General features: G+C 40.0%; 1 protein-coding gene across 1 annotated transcript in view; it reads left to right on the top strand.

Annotated features, from left to right (window-relative positions):
* The window catches only part of LOC115306784 (solute carrier family 22 member 10-like), a 26375-nt gene extending 9634 nt beyond the window's left edge, over positions 1-16741 (top strand). The window contains 9 exon segments of the mRNA XM_029957348.1: positions 8073-8095; positions 8098-8226; positions 8309-8477; positions 9919-10042; positions 10488-10603; positions 12424-12638; positions 14203-14311; positions 14791-14994; positions 16605-16741. Of these exon segments, the coding sequence (XP_029813208.1) occupies positions 8073-8095; positions 8098-8226; positions 8309-8477; positions 9919-10042; positions 10488-10603; positions 12424-12638; positions 14203-14311; positions 14791-14994; positions 16605-16665 (1150 nt within the window). The 3' untranslated portion in view covers positions 16666-16741.
* The last annotated feature ends 5677 nt before the right edge of the window (positions 16742-22418 follow it).

The raw sequence follows: 22418 nt of genomic DNA, 5'->3' as shown, positions 1-22418 counted from the left end.
GGTGAGGAGGGGATGGGCTAAATGGGTGACAGGCATTAAGGAGGGCACTTGTCGGGGTGGATATAGGGTTCTACTCCTGAAGCCAAGACTACACTGTATGTAAATTGAATTTAAATAAATAAAAAAAGATAGGATAGGTCAAGTGATTTCTTGGACAACATCAAGTGAACAAACATGCACATTATAGGAGTCCCAGAAGAAAAAAGAAAGAAAGGTCCAGAAATCTTATTTGAATAACAACTGAAAACTTTCCTAATCTGGGGAAGGAAATAGACACCTAAGTCCAAGAAGCACAGAAAGTTATAAACCAAATGAACTCAAAGAGGTCCACACCAGGGCACATAATGAAAATGACAGCAGTTAAAGATAAAGAGAGAATCTTAAAAGCAACAAGAAAGAAACCAAAAGTTACCTACAAGGGAAAACTTATAGGCTGTCAGATGATTTTTCAACAAGCCAGAAGGGAGTGACACGATATATTTGAAGTGCTGAAAGGAAGAAAAATCTACAGCCCAAAATACTCCATATGGCAAGGTTATCATTCAGATTTGAAGAAGAGATAGTTTCCCAGATGGACAAACAAAAACTAAAGGTGTTTATCACCGCCAAACGAGTCTTACAAGAAATGTTAAGGGGAGGACTTTTTTAAATGGAAAAGAAATAGCTATAATTAGACATAAGGAAACTATGAATAAAAAGATGTAAGATATGACAGGATGTACATAAAATATGGAGGACATAAAAGAAAGGGAAAAGGAAAACAAAATGAAACAAACATGTGTATTAATTTGAAGGACCATCAGATTAATATAGACTGCCATTTACTTAGGAAACCTCACATATGACAATATGTGAACCTTATGGTAATCACAAACTCAAAACCTGTAATAGATACACAAAAGATAAAGTGAAAGAAAGCCAAACATAACACTACAGAATCTCATCAATCACAAAGAAAAAAGAACAGCAGAAGAAGACAGGGAGAGAGGAGGACTACAGAAACAACCAGAAAACAAGTAACAAAGTGACAATAAGTACATACTTATCAATAATTACTTTAAATGTAAATGAGCTAACCACTCCAATGAAAAGAGGGTGGTGGAATGGATTAAAAAAAGAAAACAACAAGACCCATCCATATGCTATAAGAGGCTCACCTCAGACTTAAAAGACACATACAGACTGAAGATGAAGGGATGTAAAAAGATATTCCATGCAAATTGAAGCAAAAAATAAACACCAACAAACAAACTACGGCAGTAATACTCATGTCAGACAAAATACACTTTCAGTAGAGAGTGTAAAAAAAGGTAAAGAAGGGCATTACTAATGATAAAGGGATCAATTCAACAAGAAGATATAACAGCTGCAAATAACTATCCATTTAGCACTGGAGCACCTAAAGACATAAAGCAAATATTAACAAGTATAAAGAGAAAAACGGATGGTAATACAAAAATAGTAAGAAACGTCAACACCCCACTTACATCAATGGATAGATCTTCCAAGCAGAAAATCAACAAGGAGACAGTGTCTTTGACACATTGGACCAGGTGGACATAACAGATATATACAGAACATTCCATCCAAATACAACAGAATACACATTCTTTTTGAATGCACACGAAACATTCTTCAGAATAGATTACATTTTAGGTCATAAAACAAGCTGTTTTACCACTGTTGGGTATTTACCTAAAGAAAATGAAAACACGAATTCAAAAATATATACACGCTCTTATGTTTATTTTAGCATTGCTTACAATAGCTAAGATGTGAAGCAACTTCAGCATCCATTGATAGATGAATGGATAAGAAAGATGGACTATTACGCAGTCATAATAAAGGAGGAGATTGTGCTTTCATCTTCCGAGACAGCACGGCTAGGCCAAGGGAGTATTATACAAAGTGAAATAAATCAGACTGAGAAAAACAAATACCATTTGATTTCACTCATATGTGGAATCTAAAAAATGTATGAATAAACAAAAAAAAATCAGAGTCAGACATATAAATATAGAGAACAAACTGATGGTTGCCAGAGGGCTTGGGGCTGGAGGGGAGGATGGGAAAAATGGGTGAAGGAGAGTGGCCTTCTAGTTGTAAAATAATGAAATCAAGGGACTAAAAGACACAACATAAAAAATATAGTCAATGATATTGTAATGGCAATGTTTGCGGGCAGATGGTAGCTATGCTTTGTGATGAACAAAGTATAGCATATAAACTTGTCAACTCAGTATTCTGTACAGCTGAAAGTAATGTAAAGTATGCTTAAACAAATAAATAATAAATAGAAAGAAAAGAAAAAAGTATATAAAAGAATAAATCTTACCGTTAACTGTCCGGTCCCGCCCTGGCCAGCAGGGCGGTAAATCATTGCGGGTCCGTTCCTGAGGGAGGGAGAGAGAGTAGGGCAGGAAGGGGCACACAGAGAGTGAGGCAAGACAAGCGTTTTCTGATCAAGCCTCCTTTATTCTCCAGGAGAAAAAAAACCCCACACCTATATAGGGTTTAGGGCAAGAAACTGACAGGGTTGGTTGCTAGGAAACAGAGTCAAAGCTGGGTAAAGAAGGAAACAAACTAAAGTTTTTAGCACAGCAGGTGAAGGGCCGATACCACCCTGCCTGTAGGTGATTGATCTTTGTTTTTCTGGCTTCTCCTGACAGGGAGTGGCGCTCCCCTGCCTATTTTTGTAACTCCCCGGGGGAGTGACATTACCGGCTAGTAAATGGCCGAGCAGCTGAATCTTTGCAGCTTCCCACAGGTCCTCCCTTCTTTATTAATTCAAAAAAGGGATTCTTCCAGAATATGATAGTATGGGCAAGGAAAGGACTGTGCCTGTCTTAGGTTGGAGGCCTGCCAATCCTTCTTACCCGTCATGGGCACACCCAGAAGCCTGTGTCTGAGTGGCCTGTCTTAGGTTGATAGGATGGTAAGGCCTCTCTTACCCATCCTTGGCTAGCCAGCCCATGCCTCTTGCCATAATATAGCTCTTCCATCTGCTTCCTGATCAGCCATATCGAGCTTATGATAATGTGCCTATTTGCTGCCTTAGGAGAGCCATGACCTTATTGAATAGAACAGGGCCCAAGGGCACCAAGATCAGTAAATCCACAATAGGTCTCAAAAGCGGGACAGATAGGGTAAAAGTCCATTAAAGCCACTGAGGAAATGACTGTCGATGGAGTCCCTCCTCCTCTTCTCCAGATCTTCCTGAAGCCTCTTTTCCCCACATGGTCCTAAAGGAAAAGACAAAGATTTCTCTCAAGGAGATTTTTTCTCCCTGGAGGGCTGAGTATTATGATCAATTTGCTTTACTAATCTCTCCGGCAACCATCGGGCTGCATCCGCTTTTTGTGCGTAGATGCAGACTGCTCCTCGTCCCCTGATTAAAACCGGGCCTGGACCATGCCACTTGTTATCCAAGGGGTCCTTCCAAAGCACGGGAGTGAAAGTTTTTTGCATCTCATTTTGCCAGAGACACTCAGCAGCTGAGCGTCCTTCTTTATCCAAAGTTAAAAAATTTAAAATAAAGAGTGCATGGTGTAAAAGACTTCTGGGAGATCCCTTGGTGGGGTACCATTCCCCCCCTCTTATTTTATCAAGGGTATTTTTTCAGGACAGATGTGCTCGTTCTACTGTACCTTGTCCTTGTGGATTATAAGGAATTCCAGTGATGTGTTTAATGTGTAACTGTTGACAGAATTTAGAGAACACGGTCCCAGTATATCCGGGTCCATTGTCAGTTTTAAGGGACCAAGAATATTTCCAACAACAAGAGTCACAACACTATAATTTTTATCAGTTTACTTAACCCTATGTTCCTAATTCTTGTTCAGTTTGAATACAGCTTCTAGCTCTGGAAATGTTTACCCATTTTAGTATTAATCTAAAAGATGTCAAATACTGCATTCGTCCCCAAAGTCCCTTTTACAACTTCCCTTAAAGAAGAAACACGTTCTGTGACAAAATTTCAGAAATGGACATTGCTAAAGATCTGACAAGAGTCACTTTAACAAAGAAATTCAGTGACACTTAACATTTTGATTACTAAAGGTGTTAAGTAATGATCTTATACTAAAACATTAAAACTTTAGGAACTGCACATATATTTGAGCAGGTGTACCATTTACCCACAGTCTAAATTACACTTAGCAGACTATTAACTCTTAGAAATCTTAGTCTCCCATTGAGGGCTTAGTAACCAAAACTTTTCTTAGATGGTAAACTTTTGAATCAATTAAGTACAAAGCAGCTTTTTAACAGTTTTAAATATCCCCAGTTGTTTTGCCACAAGTCAAAAAGCACAAGCATCTACAGGCCTCATCCTATATCAATATACCAATTACGAGTTGTGGCTTTTGCTTTAGGTTTAACTTGTTAGACAGCCAATGAATTTAGTCTCAGTTTATTAGCAAGTAAAACCTTAACGTTTTAACTTACTAAGAACCTTTAAAACTATTTACTCAATGAAAACTATACAACAGACCAAATTAACCATCCTCTCAACATACACGTGTTAAAAAGTGGGGTAGAGATCATAGGAACCTGTTTGACTTCTGGTAGATTTAAGCACTGAATAAGTTCTGTTTGAGCCCAGGTAAGATACTTTGTTCCCCTTAGTTGATTTTAACCTCTTATCACCAGAGGCAGAGGGAGACGCTAGTGTGATGCAAACTGGCCTCTCCCCACCCAGCGGATTGCAACCTGATGGCCCTCTGGTTGCCCTGGGCAACGGGGCAGTTTTAAACTTTTAGCTGTTAACCTGGGAAATAAATAGATCTCTTTCTTTAGACTCTTTGTGGCTCAAAACTTAATTTACATACTTCATATCAACTCTGCCTATCTCTATGGGAGGGCGTTTGCAGCAACCCAAAACAAGTAGAACAGACTTTGTATTGCCCATCCCTTATTTCTTATAATACAGTGACGCAAAGACAAACAAAGGTAGGGAGCCCCCTCTAATGAGGAGACCAATCATTCACCCCCCCCCCCCACACACACCAGAGGCTATCATTCTCCCTCCACACAGGTTTTACAAACAAGACCGAAACGTCAGAAAAACACTGAAAACACTTAATTGCTTTTTCTTAACCTTCACTCCCTGTGCTCTGAGGGTCTCTGTTTAGACTATTTATCTTATTCCTGCCCTAAAATCACTGACCACTTACCCCAGCCGTGGACTGCGTGGCAGGCTCCCACGTAGTCGGCTGCTTTTTCACCCGAGCCGTGAACTGCGCGGCCGTCCACGTAGTTGACTCCTTTAAACTCCAGCCGTGGGCCTCGTGAAATTTCACGTGGTCGGCTGCTTTAAATCCCCAGCCGTGGGTACGCAAACATTTGCATGACCGGCTGATTTAAATCCCCAGCCGTGGACCCCGTGAAATTCCACGTGGCCGGCTGCTTCAACCCCAGCTGTGGACCAGGCGAAAATCTGCCTGGCCGGCTGCTTTTACTGATCGGTGTTCTTCAACGGGTCCCTCTCACTCAGCCCTACGTTGGGCGCCACTTGTCCGGTCCTGCCCCGGCCAGCGGGGTGGTAAATTGTTGCGGGTCTGTTCCTGAGGGAGGGAGAGAGAGTAGGGCAGGAAGGGGCGCACAGAGAGTGAGGCAAGACAAGCGTTTTCTGATCAAGCCTCTTTTATTCTCCATTAGAAAAAAACCCCACACCTATATAGGGTTTAGGGCGAGAAACTGACAGGGTTGGTTGCTAGGAAACAGAGTCAAAGCTAGGGTAAAGAAGGAAACAAACTAAAGTTTTTAGCACAGCAGGTGAAGGGCCGATACCACCCTGCCTGTAGGTGATTGATCTTTGTTTTTCTGGCTTCTCCTGACAGGGAGTGGCGCTCCCCTGCCTATTTTTGTAACTCCCCAGGGGAGTGACATTACCGGCTAGTAAATGGCCGAGTAGCTGAATCTTTGCAGCTTCCCATAGTTAACAATAGATATAAAAACAAACAGAATATTGTAATACTCTAATAATGGCATGTAAATAACTTTTCACCATAGTGTATAAGTAAAAGATAAAAACAGTAAGTCTCATCATAAGCACAGAACTTTCTAATGGAAATAATATAAATGGAAATAATATATAAAGAGGTAAAATCTGACATCAATTACAGAATGTATGTGTATAGAGAAATAAAGCCTAGAGTTTTTGTGTTGGAGCCTACAACAGACTTGTAAACTATAAAATATTTTATGTGAACCCCATGGTAATCAGGAAAAAAGATAGGATACACAAAATGTCCACCAATGGATGACTAGATGAAGAAAATGTGAAAAAAATGTGGTATATGTTTCCAGTAGAATATTATTCTGGCTTAAAATAGAAGATATAGTATATATACTATAGAATAATATTCTACTGGAAACATATACCACATTTTATATATGTATATATAAAATGGAATATTACTCAGCTGTAAGAAGAATGAAATCTTGCCATTTGCAACAATGTGGATGGAGCTAGAGTATATTATGCTAAGCAAAATAAGTCAGAGAAAGACAAATACCACATGATTTCACTGATATGTGGAATTTAAGAAACAAGGCAGATGAACATAAAGGAAGGAAGAAAAAAAGAGAGGGAGGCAAACCATAAGAGACTATAGAGAATAAATTGAGGGTTGCTGGAGGTTAGATGGGTGGGGGGTGGGCTAAATGTGTGAAGGGCATTAAGGAGGGCACTTGTGATGAGCACTGGGTGTTATATGTAAGTGAAGAATCACTTAATTCTACTCCTGAAACCAGTATTACACTATACGTAAACTAACTAAAATTTAAATAAAAACTTGAAACAAGAAAAAAACCAGGAAGCAGGGTACCTGGGTAGCTCAGTCAGTTGAGTAACCGACTCTCTCTCTCTCTCTTTTTTTTAATGTTTATTTTTGAGAGAGAGAGAGAGAGAATTTGAGCAGGGGAGAGGTGAGAGAGAGGGAGACATAGAATCTGAAGCAGGCTCCAGGTTCTGAGCTGTTAGCACAGAGACCAACCTGGGGCTTGAACTCATGAACTATGAGATCATGACCTGAGCCAAAGTCGGAGGCTGAACCGACTGAGCCATCCAGGTGCCCTTAAAGTTTTTTTTTAAATGTTTATTTATTTTTGTGGGGCGCCTGGGTGGCTCAGTCGGTTCAGCCTCTGACTTCGGCTCAGGTCAGATCTCACGTTCGTGGGTTCGAGCCCCGTGTCAGGCTCTGTGCTGACAGCTAGCTCAGAGCCTGGAGCCTGCTTCCGGTTCTGTGTCTCCTTCTCTCTCTCTGCCCCTCCCCCCTCTCATGCTCTGTCTCTCTCTGTATCAAAAATAAATAAAAAACATTAAAAAATAAAAAATAAAAAAAATTTTAAATGTTTATTTATTTTTGAGAGAAAGCATGAGAGAGACATGGAGGGGCAGAGAGAGAGGGGGACAGAATACCTGAAGTAGGCTCTAAGCTGACAGCAGTGAGCCCATTTGGGGCTCGAACTCATGAACCATGAGATCATAACCTGAGCTGAAGTCAGATACTCAACTGACTGGGCCACTTAGGCCCTCTGGATGATAAAGTGTTAAAACTGTCTGCATTATAAACAGGGATGTTACTTTTGACATTTCTGTTGTTTTAGTCCTGATTTGCCAAACTTCCGGGTACAAAGAATCACTTGTTAAAATTCTCTAAATTTCAGAATATCCTTTCATTTTTTTCTTATTTTTTTTTTGTTTTGTTTTTCCACAAATTCTTTTTTTTCTTTTCAAATTTTTATTTATATTCTAGTTAACATACAGTGCAATAATGGCTTCAGGAGTAGAATTCAGTGATTCATCAGTTACATATAACACCCGCAGCTCATCACAACTGCCCTGCTAATACCCACCCCCCGTAGAGCTAACCCCCCACCCATCTCCTTCTACCACCTCTCAGCTTCTTCTCTGTATTTAAGAGTGTCTTATGGTTTGTTTCCCGCTCTTTCCCCCACCCCACCATATGTCCCTCTGTTTTGCTTCTTAAATTCTACACACGAGTGAAATCATGTTTACTGAAAATTCCTATGGCTCCCATACTCTAACCTGACTCTCTGTTTCTTAGGTTTGGGAGAAAGGTGGTTCTCAGGTGTGTTTATTACAGCTTCCCGTCATCGGGACGGGTGCCGCGTTTGCTCCCACCTCCCTCATCTAGTGCTTCCTTCGCTTCTTGTCAGGTTGTGCTGCCATCGCCATCTTGGTCACCGGCTCTATTCTCAGTAAGTCAACAGTTGTGATCTGCTCCATTTCCCAAGCCTTGAATTTGACCTTGAAATTTCACCCAACTGCGTTTTGTTTCAGTCATAGAGTGGATAAGTCTCCGGTCGAAAGTCATGACAATAGTACTGATAAATTGTGCCTTGAGTATTGGACAGGTAATTCTGGGAGGACTGGCATTTGCCCTTCGAGAGTGGCGCATCCTGCAGCTGGCGGTGTCTGTACCTTACTTTGTCTTCTTTCTCTCCTCGAGGTGTGACCCTTCTTCCTCTTTTTTGCCTTATGGGAACCTGGGATGAAGATGAAGGCTGAATTGGAATATATTGATTTTCTTATTCCCTGGGCCTTTTCTTATTGTCTGGACCTAAAACCCATGTCTCATATCTGTTTAACCTGTGCAGTTTGATAAGCAGAGCAGGAAGTAACAATGACCTTTCAGCCTGGGAATTCTAGGTATTTCTGTTTTGCCATCTTAAGAAAAATATAGACTACAAGTCTGTAAAGTATATGTTATATTGAAGAGAATAATATTGGAATCACCCTATGGCTGTGATACTGGGTAAGACTTAAGAACAAAACAAAACAAAAACCTAGAACTCCTAGGCTCAGGTTATGATGTCGTGGTTCGTGAGTTCAAACCCTGTGTGGGGCTCTGTGCTGACAGCTCAGAGCCTGGAGCCTGCTTCGGATTCTATGTCTCCCTCTCTCTCTGCTCCTCCCCCACTCCTCTCTCTCTCTCTCTCTCCCCCCTCTCAAAAGTAAACAAACATTAAGCATTTTTAAAAATATGACTCAAATTATTCAAAAAGAAATAACTAATTCTTTTTTGGCTTTGGAATGAATGAGGTTATGGCGAAATTTTCAGATTTTCATTTTCACAGGTGAAATTGAGTAAAAGGAAGAGGCAGCAAATTTATTCATGTAGCTATTTGATAAAAGAGAAGCATAGTTTTTTCAGTACTAAAACCTGGCATGAGATTGGACGATTTATTTATATGGTGTGGTCAGCACTCCCTTTTTCCTTAAATGATTTTAACGAACATTTATTTATGGATAACCTCATCCCTATAGTTAAAACCATCTAAAGAAGAGTCGGAATAGTTCAAAAGCAAGATGAGTTCAGAGAGAGAAGAATGTAATTCATGCCAGACTCATCCATTATGTCATTATATCCTCATAATAACCCTAATGGGAAGATGGTACTACTGTCCCCATTTTATTGATGAGAAACCCGAGGTGGATGTAAATAAGTGACTGACTGATGTAGTAAGGTACCAACAGAGCTGCCAGTGGCAGGAATACTTCTTTGTTGGGCTTCAAGCCTACATAATTTGGGGACTTCCTTTTTTTTTTTTTTTAAAGACTATATACTATGAGCACAAATTTGATAGAACTCATGGCAAGCTTGGAAGGGAATTACGCATGTGAAGATCTCCCAAGCTGAAACTTCCTAAGCTTCTTTGAAAGTCTGCTGAGTAAGAAAAGAAGTGAGTTGGCTCTAAAGTGTTTGTTCCTAACCATGAAGATGGACAGCAATGGACTGGTCTTTCTCATATTTTCCTAGTATTTATGAACTAAAACTTGAGTTTCCAACTCAACAAGTGGTGGATATTAGGCGGAAGGCAAAAACACCTGTAGTCAATCATCATAAGACAAATAAGCAAGAGAGAGTTGACTGCATTTGTGTGCTTCAGGTGGGTGGTGGAATCCGCTCGGTGGCTGATTATCAACAATAAACCAGATGAGGGCTTAAAGGAACTTAGAAAAGTTGCACAAAGAAATGGACGGAAGAATGCTGGTGAAACCCTGACCATCGAGGTGAGCAGGACATGGGAGAAGGTTACTGGGTTGAAGGGAAGACACAAGTTGCCTACGCCTTCTCCTTATGGAGAGAGAAATGATGTGTTCCTAAAAAAGGTGGCCGAGAAGGTGAGCTCAGTTCCCTAGTCTTTTAGGGCCACCTCCCACAGAAGCAGCTACCTCTCCCTTCAGTTCACTTCCTGGTCTGGATCTATAACTCTCATGGATGGCTTGCACCTCTCTGTGGCCTCATTTTCAAAATATCATTTTTGCTCTTTCATCTCCTGGAGTCTCCTTTAACTCTCTACATATTCCTTTGTATCCCTTTCACGCCTGTGATTGCATGTACAGTAAGTTACACTGGAAAGAAAGGGAGCACAGCTCTCTTGTCCTACTGGGTGTGGACGCTCACCTAATGCCTGGCACTATGTTGGCAAATGACACATGTTTGTTGCTGTTTAAGGCTTTAAGATCCGCCACGAAGGAGGAGCTGGAGACAGCACAGACCCAAACTACTGTGTGTGACATGTTCCGCACCCCCAGCTTGCGGAAGATAATCTGTATCCTGCTATTTGTGAGGTGGGCTTCATATAGTGCATGACAACGTTAAAAATGTGCAGACATGAATTGATTTATTTGAAAGGTTATAAACAGTGGTGTGTGTGTGTGTGTGCGCACGCGCGTGATGACTTGGAGATAAAAGACGGCGAAAACACACTAAGTGTTGCTGTGCTTGGAGATGGGCAAAGGGTTATAAAGACTCTCATGGAACTGATTATATGATGAGTTAATGGTGTCGCGTTGCCTCACAGTCTCATCACGGCAGACGGATGCTGACGACTTCCAACCACAGTACAGATTTTGGCATGTAGCTTCCTTCATTTTTTTCTTCCCATTTTAATTGAAGACAATCTTACCAATAGTACTGCAAAGAGATCACGAATGCATAGAGCTCGATAAACATTTCAGTGTGTAAAAATGTAACCAACGCCCAGATCCAGATAGAAAATCTCAGTTCCCCAGAAGGTCCCCTCAGAGATCTCCTACAGTCATCACACTGGCTCACCCCCATTTCCTCCTCATGGTGCACTCCCACGCCAAATAAAACTTACCAACTTACCATCACCACAGAGGAGTATTGCTGAGTCTTGACTTGCACGTATTGTAAATGATAAAATGGTTTTGGGGCAGACCCCTTTCCTCAAGCTTATTTATGCCAGATCCATCCATTTTGTCCCAGGTCGCAGTAGGTGGCTATTATCCTTAATGTTTCAGTTTTCCATGAGATGAACATACTGTAATTTCTTTATTTACTTTAATATTGCTAGACTTGAACTTGTTTTCAAGTTGGGGCATTGGCAGTAGGACTCCTGTAGAAAATCTGGTACATGATCTCTTGAGGGATATAAGTATTTACTTTGGTAGGGTTGGGGGGATTTTAACTATAATTTCAAAGTTTTCAAGATCTACCCCCCAAAAAAACATACGGCATGATGCATTACATATCCATTGCCAAGCTTAAGAAAGTAACTATTGAATGTCACCATTTACTTCTTCCTGGGCAGACCCTAGGAGGCTGTGTCTTCACGTCATTGGATTGTGCTTTTACACTTTTCTCAACTAGGCCACAGGCTCAGGTTTCTGAGTCCTACACAATCTGATCAGAAAGAACAGTAGAGATCATTGTCAAGAAAGGACTTACTTGAATAGTATTTCTGTGATCTGTGTGATTTCTTGAGCTATAATGTCTAGATCTAGCTCTCTCGGGGTATAGCAGATCGTTAAGGTGGATTCCCCTCCCCTCGATGCTTTCTGAGTACATTGTAGATCCCCAGGGGGGACCTTTAATTATATTTCCTGTGGTACAGGTGGTGCATGTTTGCTGGAATGCTGACATTTTCTCTCAGCCCTAGGAAATCATATGCGAACCTTAAATTCCCTAGAACTGTGTCAGACCCCAGGATACTGTGCCTCCAGATAAACCACTGGTTGAGCAAAAGGAAAGTTCTTCACAGTATTGGGGTTGAGAGAGGAGAGGGCGGACTCACAGCATACTGATAACACTCAGAAAAGAAATTCTGCTCCCTACCCCAGGTTTTCATCTCTCCAAATGTCATCCAGTTTAGTGACTGGGTCAGGCTATGTTTCCCAGTCATCGCCAACTTTTTGCTTAGGGAGTCAGACTAAAGAACGACAGAAGAGTGTCATTTTTATACATTGCCAGGCAATTATTTATGCTAATTTTAAAACAATCGCCTTAAAACAGTGTATTATGCACATCAGACTGGGCCTTTATTCTTTAACTCTGACCACTAGCGTCTGGGTTAATATAGTCACTAACTGCAGCACATGGGCTTCAAATCTTATGGCATGTGTCTCTCCTCTTTTGTTCACTACAGATCTGCAATTGCGATACCCTTTTATGGCATCATTTTGAATCTACATCACTTTGGGAATAATATTTTCCTGTTCCAAGTGGCCTTTGGAGCTCTCACCACCGTCGCCCGATGTCTTCCTGTTTTAGTAATGAATTATATGGGCCATCGAACAACCCAGACACTTTTCCTGGTCCTCACGGGACTTTCTATTTTAATCAACACCTTTGTGCCCCAAGGTGAGAGAAGACTGGACTTTGGGGGAAAGCGGGGTCCCGCTTTGGGGATTGCATTGGTCACACCTGTCGAAGCCAGGAGTAAAGAGAGGTGTCAATTAAGAGCTAACTATTCCCCAAAACCAATCTGAGGGTTTAAAGAAAACCCTTCTAAGAAGTTGTTGGGAAGAGAATCAAAAGGCCACAAGGGGCAGCTCAGAGTTATATTTACTTTTATCACATCCTGAAAGTATCTAGAAACTGGTGTCATTTATTCCTGACAGCTTCTCTAGGATAGCAATTGATCACACGCCCTTTGACCTTTCCCACTTTTTGTAACAAGCATGAAGGGCCCAGATCTTGCAAGTATATCCCACGTGAGGGCACAATGTGCTCACTGGCTCTGCCTGGGCTCTTCCTTGGCAGCTTTGATGACTAGTCTACTTCCTGATTGGTATGTATCCATGTGTGAATGCGGTGTTAGGTCACCATGACAACAGCCCTTGCTTATGGGAGTCTTCTTGACTTCCAGGAAGTGAAAAATTTCCCCTTTTTTTCCAGTAGCAAAGGAGTGTACCACAGGAACAAGGAATTGAGCCGATTAAATGCCTAGTCCATTCCATTAGTTGGCTTTGTAAGTCAATAGGATGATGGTATGTGATGACCGGGAGAGCCTTGTGGGCACGACACTTAAGCTGTGTCCCAGTGTGGCTGTGTCCCACATACTTTATAGCATTACAGATTGGTGGACTCTCCTCACAATATCGCTAATGATGCCAGCTTACCCCCTTACAACAGAGTCTTTCCCGGCATTATAAAGCTATAATTCGATTTCTTTTTGTATTGGGAAGAAGATTGATGATCTGAAACTTCTCTTTATTGGTTCCTGAATTCTGACATTTTTTTCCCAACTAGAAGTTTCCATTCTTGGTTTGTTATGTCTATCATTCTTGCAGATATAGCTTCTCTCCAGCCTGTCCACTAACAGAATAGTCCTGTCCTTTACTATTCTATCATGCCATGCCCACCACATGACGATTTGACATCTACACTAGGTTGACTGACTCATTCCGGCTTACCTGGGACTTTCCTGGTTTTATCAGTGAAAATACCTTTTACTAAACCCCCTAATTCCCAGGAACACCAGGATAGCTGGTCACTTTAAATTCTGCAGTTTACTTGTAAGGTTTAGATGACCGTAGAGTTGTCAAGTTTAGAGCTGGATCTTAGACTCAGTAATTGTCCACATGACTGTCTCACCTTCTACAATAGGGATATAGTCCTGGACAGAGTAAGTAAAAGCAAATTTCTGCCAGACTCACCGCTTCTCCTTCTTTGACAAGACTCAGATATGCAGAGAGACTTGCTGTAATTAATCTAGGTACTTCTATGTGCTTTTTACCACCTATGTCGAAAATTCTACATTTCTCAGCTTATTAATCACTCCATACCCTCTGACACAATAAAATTTCTACAACATATCTCAAACAAACCAGTAGCCCACAAGATCTTTTTTTCTGACTAAATTTGGTGGATGCTGATTCCTTCAGCCCAGATTTCTTAGTCTTACTGGTCTTTCTGTCTCCAGACATGCAGATTCTGCGTGTGGTTTTGGCAAGTGTAGGAATCAGCTCTGCCGCTGCTTCTTTCACTTGTTTTGGTATCTACTTCTGTGAGATCATCCCCACGGTCCTCAGGTACGACATTATGGATGTTCTGCCAGGGCACAGTACTGGATGTTCTCAGCTAATTGGCACTGATTGTGGGAATAAACAAAATAAGACCTGTTTATTACAAGAGCAATCCTTCGTAATTGTGACAATAACAATATGCTAACAACATTTATAGCCAAAGTTTCCTGAAAGCTGACTTTGTGCCAGCACGGTGCTGAGTAGTACTTGGACGCATCGTCTCATTAATCTTTTGAACAACTCATCAGAGTACGTGCATTTTGCATAAAATTATGAAAATGAGCCTCAGTGCACCTCGAACCTGACAAAGACAGCTAGTAAATCATAGAGCAGATCTCAAAAACAAGTGTTTGTCCTAAAAGCTCATGTATTTAACAATTGTGTCCTAGAATCTTCCATTATCAAGTCAAAAGAATGGATCACAAAATACGTGTGCAGATTTTTTTTTTTTACCAGATTATGATATATTGTTGTTTATCCCTCAGGGCAAGAATTTTAGGATTTGACACACTGGCCAGTAGGGTTGGGACCACACTGGCTACCCTCTTGATGATCCTACAGGCATATCTTTCCACTCTGCCCTGGATGATCTATGGAGTCTTTCCTATCACCTCTGGGCTTGCTGTCCTCTTCCTCCCTGAAACCAAGGGTCTGCCTCTGCTGGACACCATCAACAACCTGAAAAATATGTGAGTAAACTTTCTAGCCATCTCCTGGGAGAACGTGCATGCCCAGGGCTGTGGGCGAGAAAGGCAAAACACCACATGAGTCCCTCGGATCATTGAGAAGGCTCAGTGTTGCCTGTGACACTTCCATCTCGGGCCACTGCCTTTCATTAGTAGCACGGTCACCTCTTTCTCCTGTGAGTTGCAATCTAGCTTTCAAAAACCTCTTCTGTCCGGATCCCATTGGTAGTGGTGAAGAGATAAAAAACAGCTCTGTCCTCACAGGACTGGTCCTCATGAGAGGCACACATTCATGGTGGTGGTATTTCATGATTCTGAGATCCATAAGAGCCTCAGATATGAAGGGGGAAAGAAATGAAATGGCCAGTAAAGGAATAATGTTGGGAAAATCACACAGAACTAAAGATTCTTTGAAAAAATAGTAAAGGAAAGAAATCTTGTTTAGGTGCCTGTGATAGACAATTTTGCTGCCACAAGTAATGGACAGGATGGAGAGAATTAGAAACTAGCAAAATGCTTTAAATGAGAAAAATGGTGTATTCGTTTCCTAGGGCTTCCATAATTAAGTTCCACAAACTGAGTGAATTAAACAGCAGAAATTTATTTCCCCACAGCTCTAGAGGCTGGGATTCTGAGGTCAAGTGTCAGCAGGGCCACACTCCCTCTGAAGGCCTCGGGGAAGTGTCTGTTCCAGCCTTCTCTTCCAGTTTCTTTGGCTTGTGGCCTCAGGGAAGTGTCTGTTCCAGCCTTCTCTTCCAGTTTCTTTGGCTTGGGGCAATGTAACTCTAATCTTCACATGGCATTCCTCCAGACACGCCTCTGTGTGGAAACTTCCCCTTTTGTGAGGAGACCAGTCATATTGGCTAGGGGCCCATCCTCATCTGACCCAATTATATATTCAACAACTGTATCCAGATGTAGTAATTTCACATTCTGAGATTCTGAGAGTTAAAAGTTCAACTTACAAATTTTGGAGGACTGGGGGGGAACAATTCAACCCAAACAAATGGGAAGTTCCCTTCTGATTTTCAGTCCATCTCTTGACTCTCCAAATGTGTCATTGGCCAGAGGTCTGAGAAGACCAAGTGAAAGTAGCAACTTAAAATTTTTTAAATGTTTATTTTTAAGAGAGAGAGAGAGAGAGAGAGAGAGAGAAAGAAACAGAGTATAAGCAGATGAGAGGCAGAGAGAGAGAGAAAGAGAAAGAGAGAGAGACAGACAGACAGACAGAATCTGAAGCAAGCTCCAGGCTCTGAGCTGTCAGCACAGAGCCTGATGTAAGTCTCAAATTCATGGGCCATGAGATCATGAAGAGCTGAAGTCGGACGCTTAACTGACGGAGCCACCGTGGTGCCCCAAATTCTTTTAAAACTGCCTTCTTGGGTCTTTGTGCAGGAATTTCTTGGATCTGCACAGGCACCAGGGCCTTTCCTAATATTAATATTAATGTCTCATGAATTTTATTGGATTATGGAAATCTGATGGTTGGAGGGTCTGTTTGTATTTTGTGCACAGAAAGCACAAAAATTTATTTTTATCTTTTCTGGTTTTTTAATATTGTTTTTGTTTCTTGATTGGTTGATTGATTGTCTACTTCTGTTTTGTTTTTACAGCAAAGAAATCTCAAGAAAAGTAAATGAAATGAATTCCCACATAAAAGTGACAAAAGTTTAAGGAGTTTTCATGAGCTGACTGCTGAGGAAAGAAAAATATGAAAGAAAAATAAAATACAAAAATTTCCTTATATATATATATATATATATATAATCTCATTTACATTTGTTGCATTGATTTGTAGTTAAAGAAATCATTGGTGGGAACATGTAATTCTATGAATGATCTAATATTTTTAGAAAATAGTTGAAAGTATCAAATTTGTTGGTAAATTATTAACAGAGGAGCTGATTCAGAAACAAAGGAAAACCATGGAATTAAGATGTAACAGGTTGAGACAGAGAAAGGGGGTTAAATGGGTGACGGGTATTAAGGAGGGCAATTTTTGTGATGAGCACCAGGTGTTGTATGTAAGTGTTGAATCACTATATTGTCCACCTAAAACTAATATTACACTATATGTTAACTAACTGGAATTTAAATATAAACATGGGAAAAAAAGAAAATAAGACAGAAAATTTATTTGAAAAAATAATAGTGGAAAACTCCCCAAATCTGGAGAAGGAAACAGATATCTAGATCCAAGAGGCACAGAGGTTCTCCCCCAAATCCAAGAAGGTCCATACCAACATATTTAGTAATTAAAATGGCAAAAAGCAGTGATAAAAAAATTTTAAATCAGCAAGACAAAAGAAGACAGTTACATTCAAGGGAAACCCCATCAGGCTATAAGCAGATTTTTCAGCAGAAACTTTGGAGGCCAGAAGTGAATGCCATGCTAGACTCAACGTGCTGAAAGGGAAAAAATATGCAGCCAAGAATACTTTATCCATGAAGGCTATAAATCAGGAGAGATAGAGGTTTCCAGACAAACAAAAACTAAAGGAATTCATGACCACTAAATCAGCCCTGCAAGAAATATTAAAGGGGACTCTGAGTGGAAAGCAAAGACCATAAGTGAGATTATGAAAAGTAAAAAACACAAAAGCAGTAAAAATAAGTACTTCTAAAATAATCAGTCAAGGGATTCACAAAATAAAAGACTGTAAAATATGACAAGATACATCGAAAATGTGGGTGGGGGGAGGACTAAATAATGGATTTAAATTTAAGCAACCAGCAACTGAATATAGACTGCTACATGCAAGAAATGTTATATACAAAACTAATGGTAACCAATAGCTGATAAATATGCAAAGAATGAAGAGAAAGGAATTCATATATATATTACTAAAGAAAGCTAACAAACCATGAAAGAGAGCAAAAAAAGAAAGGATTAGAGAAAATCTATAAAAACAACCACAAAACAACTTTAAAAATGGCAATAAATATGCATCTCTTAATAATTACTTTGAATATAAATGGACTAAATGCTCTGATCAAAAGACACAGGGTAGGGAGGGCCCAAGATAGTGGAGCAGCCTGGAAGCATTTTGTTGTTTTTTTTTTTTAACCTCTCTATATTCTGAAATGCAGCTAGATCAACACCAAACTGTTTTGCACACCTAGAAAAGTGATTTGAGTATTAACACAACACTCTGCTCACCTTGAACCACAGAACTTGGCAGGTGCATGGTGTGGAAAAGGCGAACTGGGGGAGTGAGAAGCCACAGAGGGTAAGGAACTGTTTTTGCTTGCAGAGCGAGGATGGAGACAGGGACGGGAGTACAGGAAAAGCACTCTCCCCTCCCCCAAGCAGCTGGAGAGAAAGAGAAAGAGACCTGCAAGGGACTGAACAAAAAAGAGAGAAGGGAGAAAGGAGAGGGTTTAAATTCCATTAAGACTCTATAAACGGAACACAGAGTCTGAGACTCTGCAGCGCCAATACCTGGTGAAGCTCTGGTGGGAAGGGCGAGTCCCCAGGAGCAGACAGTGAGGTCTTTGTGGTCCTCAGGCCACACAGGGAGAGGTGGCGCCCCTGCTGGGAGAACATTTGATAGAGGCTGTGCAGCCTCCCCGCAGGTAAAGGTCCCAGCAGATCCCAAAGAACAGCACTTTGGCTGGTGCTAGAACAAGGAAAGGGCGTTAAGGATGAAGCCTGGCACCAGATGTGTGTTGTTATTTATCAGAATCCCTGGAATGCTGCTGTTACACAATTGCAAAAACTTTTTCTGGGGTGGGCTGGCACCTGGCTGCAGTCTCTGGGCATCTGCAGCAGTGTGGTCGTGCTAACATTCCTGGGGTGGGCTGGCACCCGACAATTGCTCTGCGAGACCCTCCCCCAGAGGGTCTGAGTGGCTTAGGCCACAGTCCTTCAAGTGAGGGGTTGGGAAACACAGCTACGTGTGAGATAAAACGGGAGGGAGACTGATGGCTTGGTCACCGACAGTGTAGAAGCAGGGAGTGGATGGAAGCTGGAGACAAAAGAGTGGTGCTTGATTGCCAGTTGGCAAGAGCACAGAGTTCCGATACTAGAGACTGGGTAGATGCGAGAGCCATTTTCACCTCTCTCCCACATGCACATATGTGCCTACCTGCACCATCACAATTCACTCCAGTAAATTAAGCAACACCATCTGGTGGAGAATAGAGCTATTACACCAAGCCCCATCCAACCGAGCTCTAGAGAAACACAAGTCTAGAGTTCTTCATAGTTTGACTTCCAGGGGAAACTGGATGTAATTTCAATCGTATTTAATTTTGTACTCTGGTCTATTCAACTGTTTTTCTTTTTCTTTTCTTTTCTTGAATACAGAAAGAGAAAAAATTAATTTTATTTTCTGTCTTTATAAAAAGATTTTTCATTAAAATTTTTTGGCTATATTCTTTTGCTTTTTTGTAAATTTACAAAATTCTATTTTACTTTCATCATTTCATTTTATTCTATTTTATTGTATTCATTTATTTAAATTTTCAAACGTTTTCCTTTTTCTCCCCTTTTTTCTTTTCTTTTCTTTCCTTTTTTCTCTATTCTACCAAACTTCTTTCAACAATCAGACCAAAGCACACCTAGGATCTAGCATCCTTTGGTTCTTAGTGTTGTTTTTAATTTTTTTATTTTAATTTTTTAATTTTATTAACTCTTTTTCTTCCTTCAAAATGGCAAAATGAAAGAATTCACTCCAAAAGAAAGAATGGGAAGAAATGACAGCCAGGGACTTAATCAACAGAGATACAAGCAAGATGTCTGAACCAGAATTTAGAATCATGATAATAAGAATACTAGCTGGGGTTGAAAAAACATAGAATCCTTTTCTGCAGAGATAAAAGAAGTAAAATCTAGTCAGGATGAAATTTAAAATGCTATAACTGAGATGCTATAATGCTATAGCATTATATGCTATAATCTCGAATGGATGCCACAGCTGCAAGAATGGATGAGCCAGAGCAGTGAATCAGCGACATAGAGGACAAACTTATGGAGAATCATGAAGCAGAAAAAAAGAGGGAAACTAAGGCAAAAGAGCATGATAAAAGAATTAGAGAACTCAGTGACTCAAAAAGGAATAATAGCCAAATCTAGGGATCCCACAAGATGAAGAGAGAGAGAAAGGGGTAGAAGGTTTATCTGAGCAAATCATAGTGGAAAACTTTCCTAATCTGGGGAAAGACACAGACAGCAAAATCCAGTAAGCACAGAGAAACTCCATTAGATTCAACAAAAACTGACCATCAACAACACATATCATAGTCAAAATCACAAAATACTCAGGCAAGGAAAGAATCATGAAAGCAGTAAGGGAAAAAAAAGTCCTTAACCTACAAGAGAAGACAAATCAGGTTTGCAGCAGACCTAGCCACAGAAACTTGGCAGACCAGAAAGGAGTGGCAAGATATACTCCATGTGCTGAATCGGAAAAGTATGCAGCCAAAAATTCTTTATCCAGCAAGGCTGTCATTCAAAATAGAAGGAGAGATTAAAAGTTTCCCAGACAAATGAAAATTAAAGGAGTTCATGACCATTAAACCAGCTCTGCAAGAAATTTTAAGGAGGACTCTCTCAGGGGAGAAAAGGAAAAAAAAAAAAAAAGACCAAAAGCAACAAAGAAGAGAAAGGACCAGACAAACCACCAGGAACTCCAACTCTACAAGAAACATAATGGCAATAAATTCGTATCTTTCAATACTCACTCTCAATGTCAATAGACTAAATACTCTTCTCCATTTCCGTTTGTCACGCCTTGCAGTTTTCAGTGTACAGATCTTTCACCTCCATGGTTAATTTTATTCCTAAGTATTTTCTTTTTTTTGATGCTATTATGAATAGATTAGTTTACTTTGTATCTATTTCATATATTTGGTTGTTAGTGAATAGAAATGAAAGTGATTTCTGTGTGTTGATTTTGGATCTAGTAACTTCACTAAATTCATTGATTAGTTCTAACAGTTTTTGGTTCAATCTCTAGGATTTTCTATATATAAGATCATCTGCAAATAAGGACATTTTTACTTCTTTGTCTCTGATTTTGAAGTATTGTATTACCTTTTCTTGTCTCATTGCTCTAGCTAGGATTTTCAGTTCTATGTGAATGGTGGTGGCAAGTGTGAAAGTCTTTCACATTGAGTATGATGTTAGCTGTTGGTTTGTCATATATGGCCTTTATTGTGTTATGTTCTTTCTATATCTACTTTTGAGTATTTTTATAATGAAAGGATGTTGCATTTCATTAAGTGCATTTTCCGCATCTATTGAGATCATCATGTGACTTTTGTCTTTCATTCTACTGATATAGTGTATAACATTTATTGATTTCCATATGTTAAATCATCCTTGCATCCCAGGGATAAATCCTAGTGATCATGGTACATGATCCTTTAATGTGCTTTTCAATTCGGTTTGCTAGCATTTTTCTGAGAAATTTTACATTTATATTTATCAGGGATATTGCTCTGTAGTTTTCTTGTAGTGTCCTTATGTGGCTTTCATAACAAGGTAATGAATGATAGCCTCATAAAATGAGTTTGGGAGTGTTCCCTTCTCTTCAATTTTTTGGAAGAATTTGAGAAAGACTGGCATTAATTATTCTTGAATTATTTTGTAAAATTTACCAGCAAGGTCATCTAACCTTGGGCTTTTCTTTGTTGGAATTCTTTTGATTACTGATTCAATCTCCTTAGTTGTTAGCAGTCTGTTCAAATCAGTCTTGATAGTTTGCATGTTTCTAGAAATATATCCATTTCTTCCAAATTGTGCAGTTTGTTGGCACATAAATGTCCATACTAGTCTCTTGTGATGCCTTTTACTTTGTGGCATCAGTTTTAATGTCTTTATTTCAAAAATTTCAGGGAATCTATAGATGATTCATAAAAAAAGGGGGAGAATATATCATTAAGATTATGAAGAGGGGTGCCAGTGCTGGCCCTCCTGGCCATTAAATAAATTTCTCCAGCTGTTTCCCTGGGTATGAACCACAATACAAAATAAGCTGGTAAAATTCACACATGTAATTTACTATTATTATTTTGACTTGGTTATGGGAGAGATTATGGAATAATCCTTAGGTACATGGGCTTTTATGTCAAACACCTGCTTTTGAGATTTGCTCTATCATTTGCTAGCTTTTTTTGTTTGATTTTGGGGGGGTGTCAGGGATACAAGTAGATCGAGGCTAATTTTTATCATTTGAAAAATCCTGGTACCCTTTGTGACAATACTAATATCAGACAAAATAGACTTAGGGTCTGTTTAAGTTCCAAGAGACAAAGAAGAAATTGCATATTGATAAAACTGTCAATTCAGTAAGTAGGTACAATTACAATCCTATATGGCACAAAACAATAAAGACTCAGAATATATGAAGCAACCTTAACAGAAATGAAGGGAGAAATAAGTAGTTCTACAGTAATAGTTGGGGACTCAATACCCCTCTTTC

The sequence above is a fragment of the Suricata suricatta genome, chromosome 11 (genome assembly GCF_006229205.1).
Source record: "Suricata suricatta isolate VVHF042 chromosome 11, meerkat_22Aug2017_6uvM2_HiC, whole genome shotgun sequence".
NCBI lineage: Eukaryota > Metazoa > Chordata > Mammalia > Carnivora > Herpestidae > Suricata > Suricata suricatta.
Note: the sequence above shows the minus strand (reverse complement) of the source record. Positions and strands in the feature narration are given on the sequence as shown.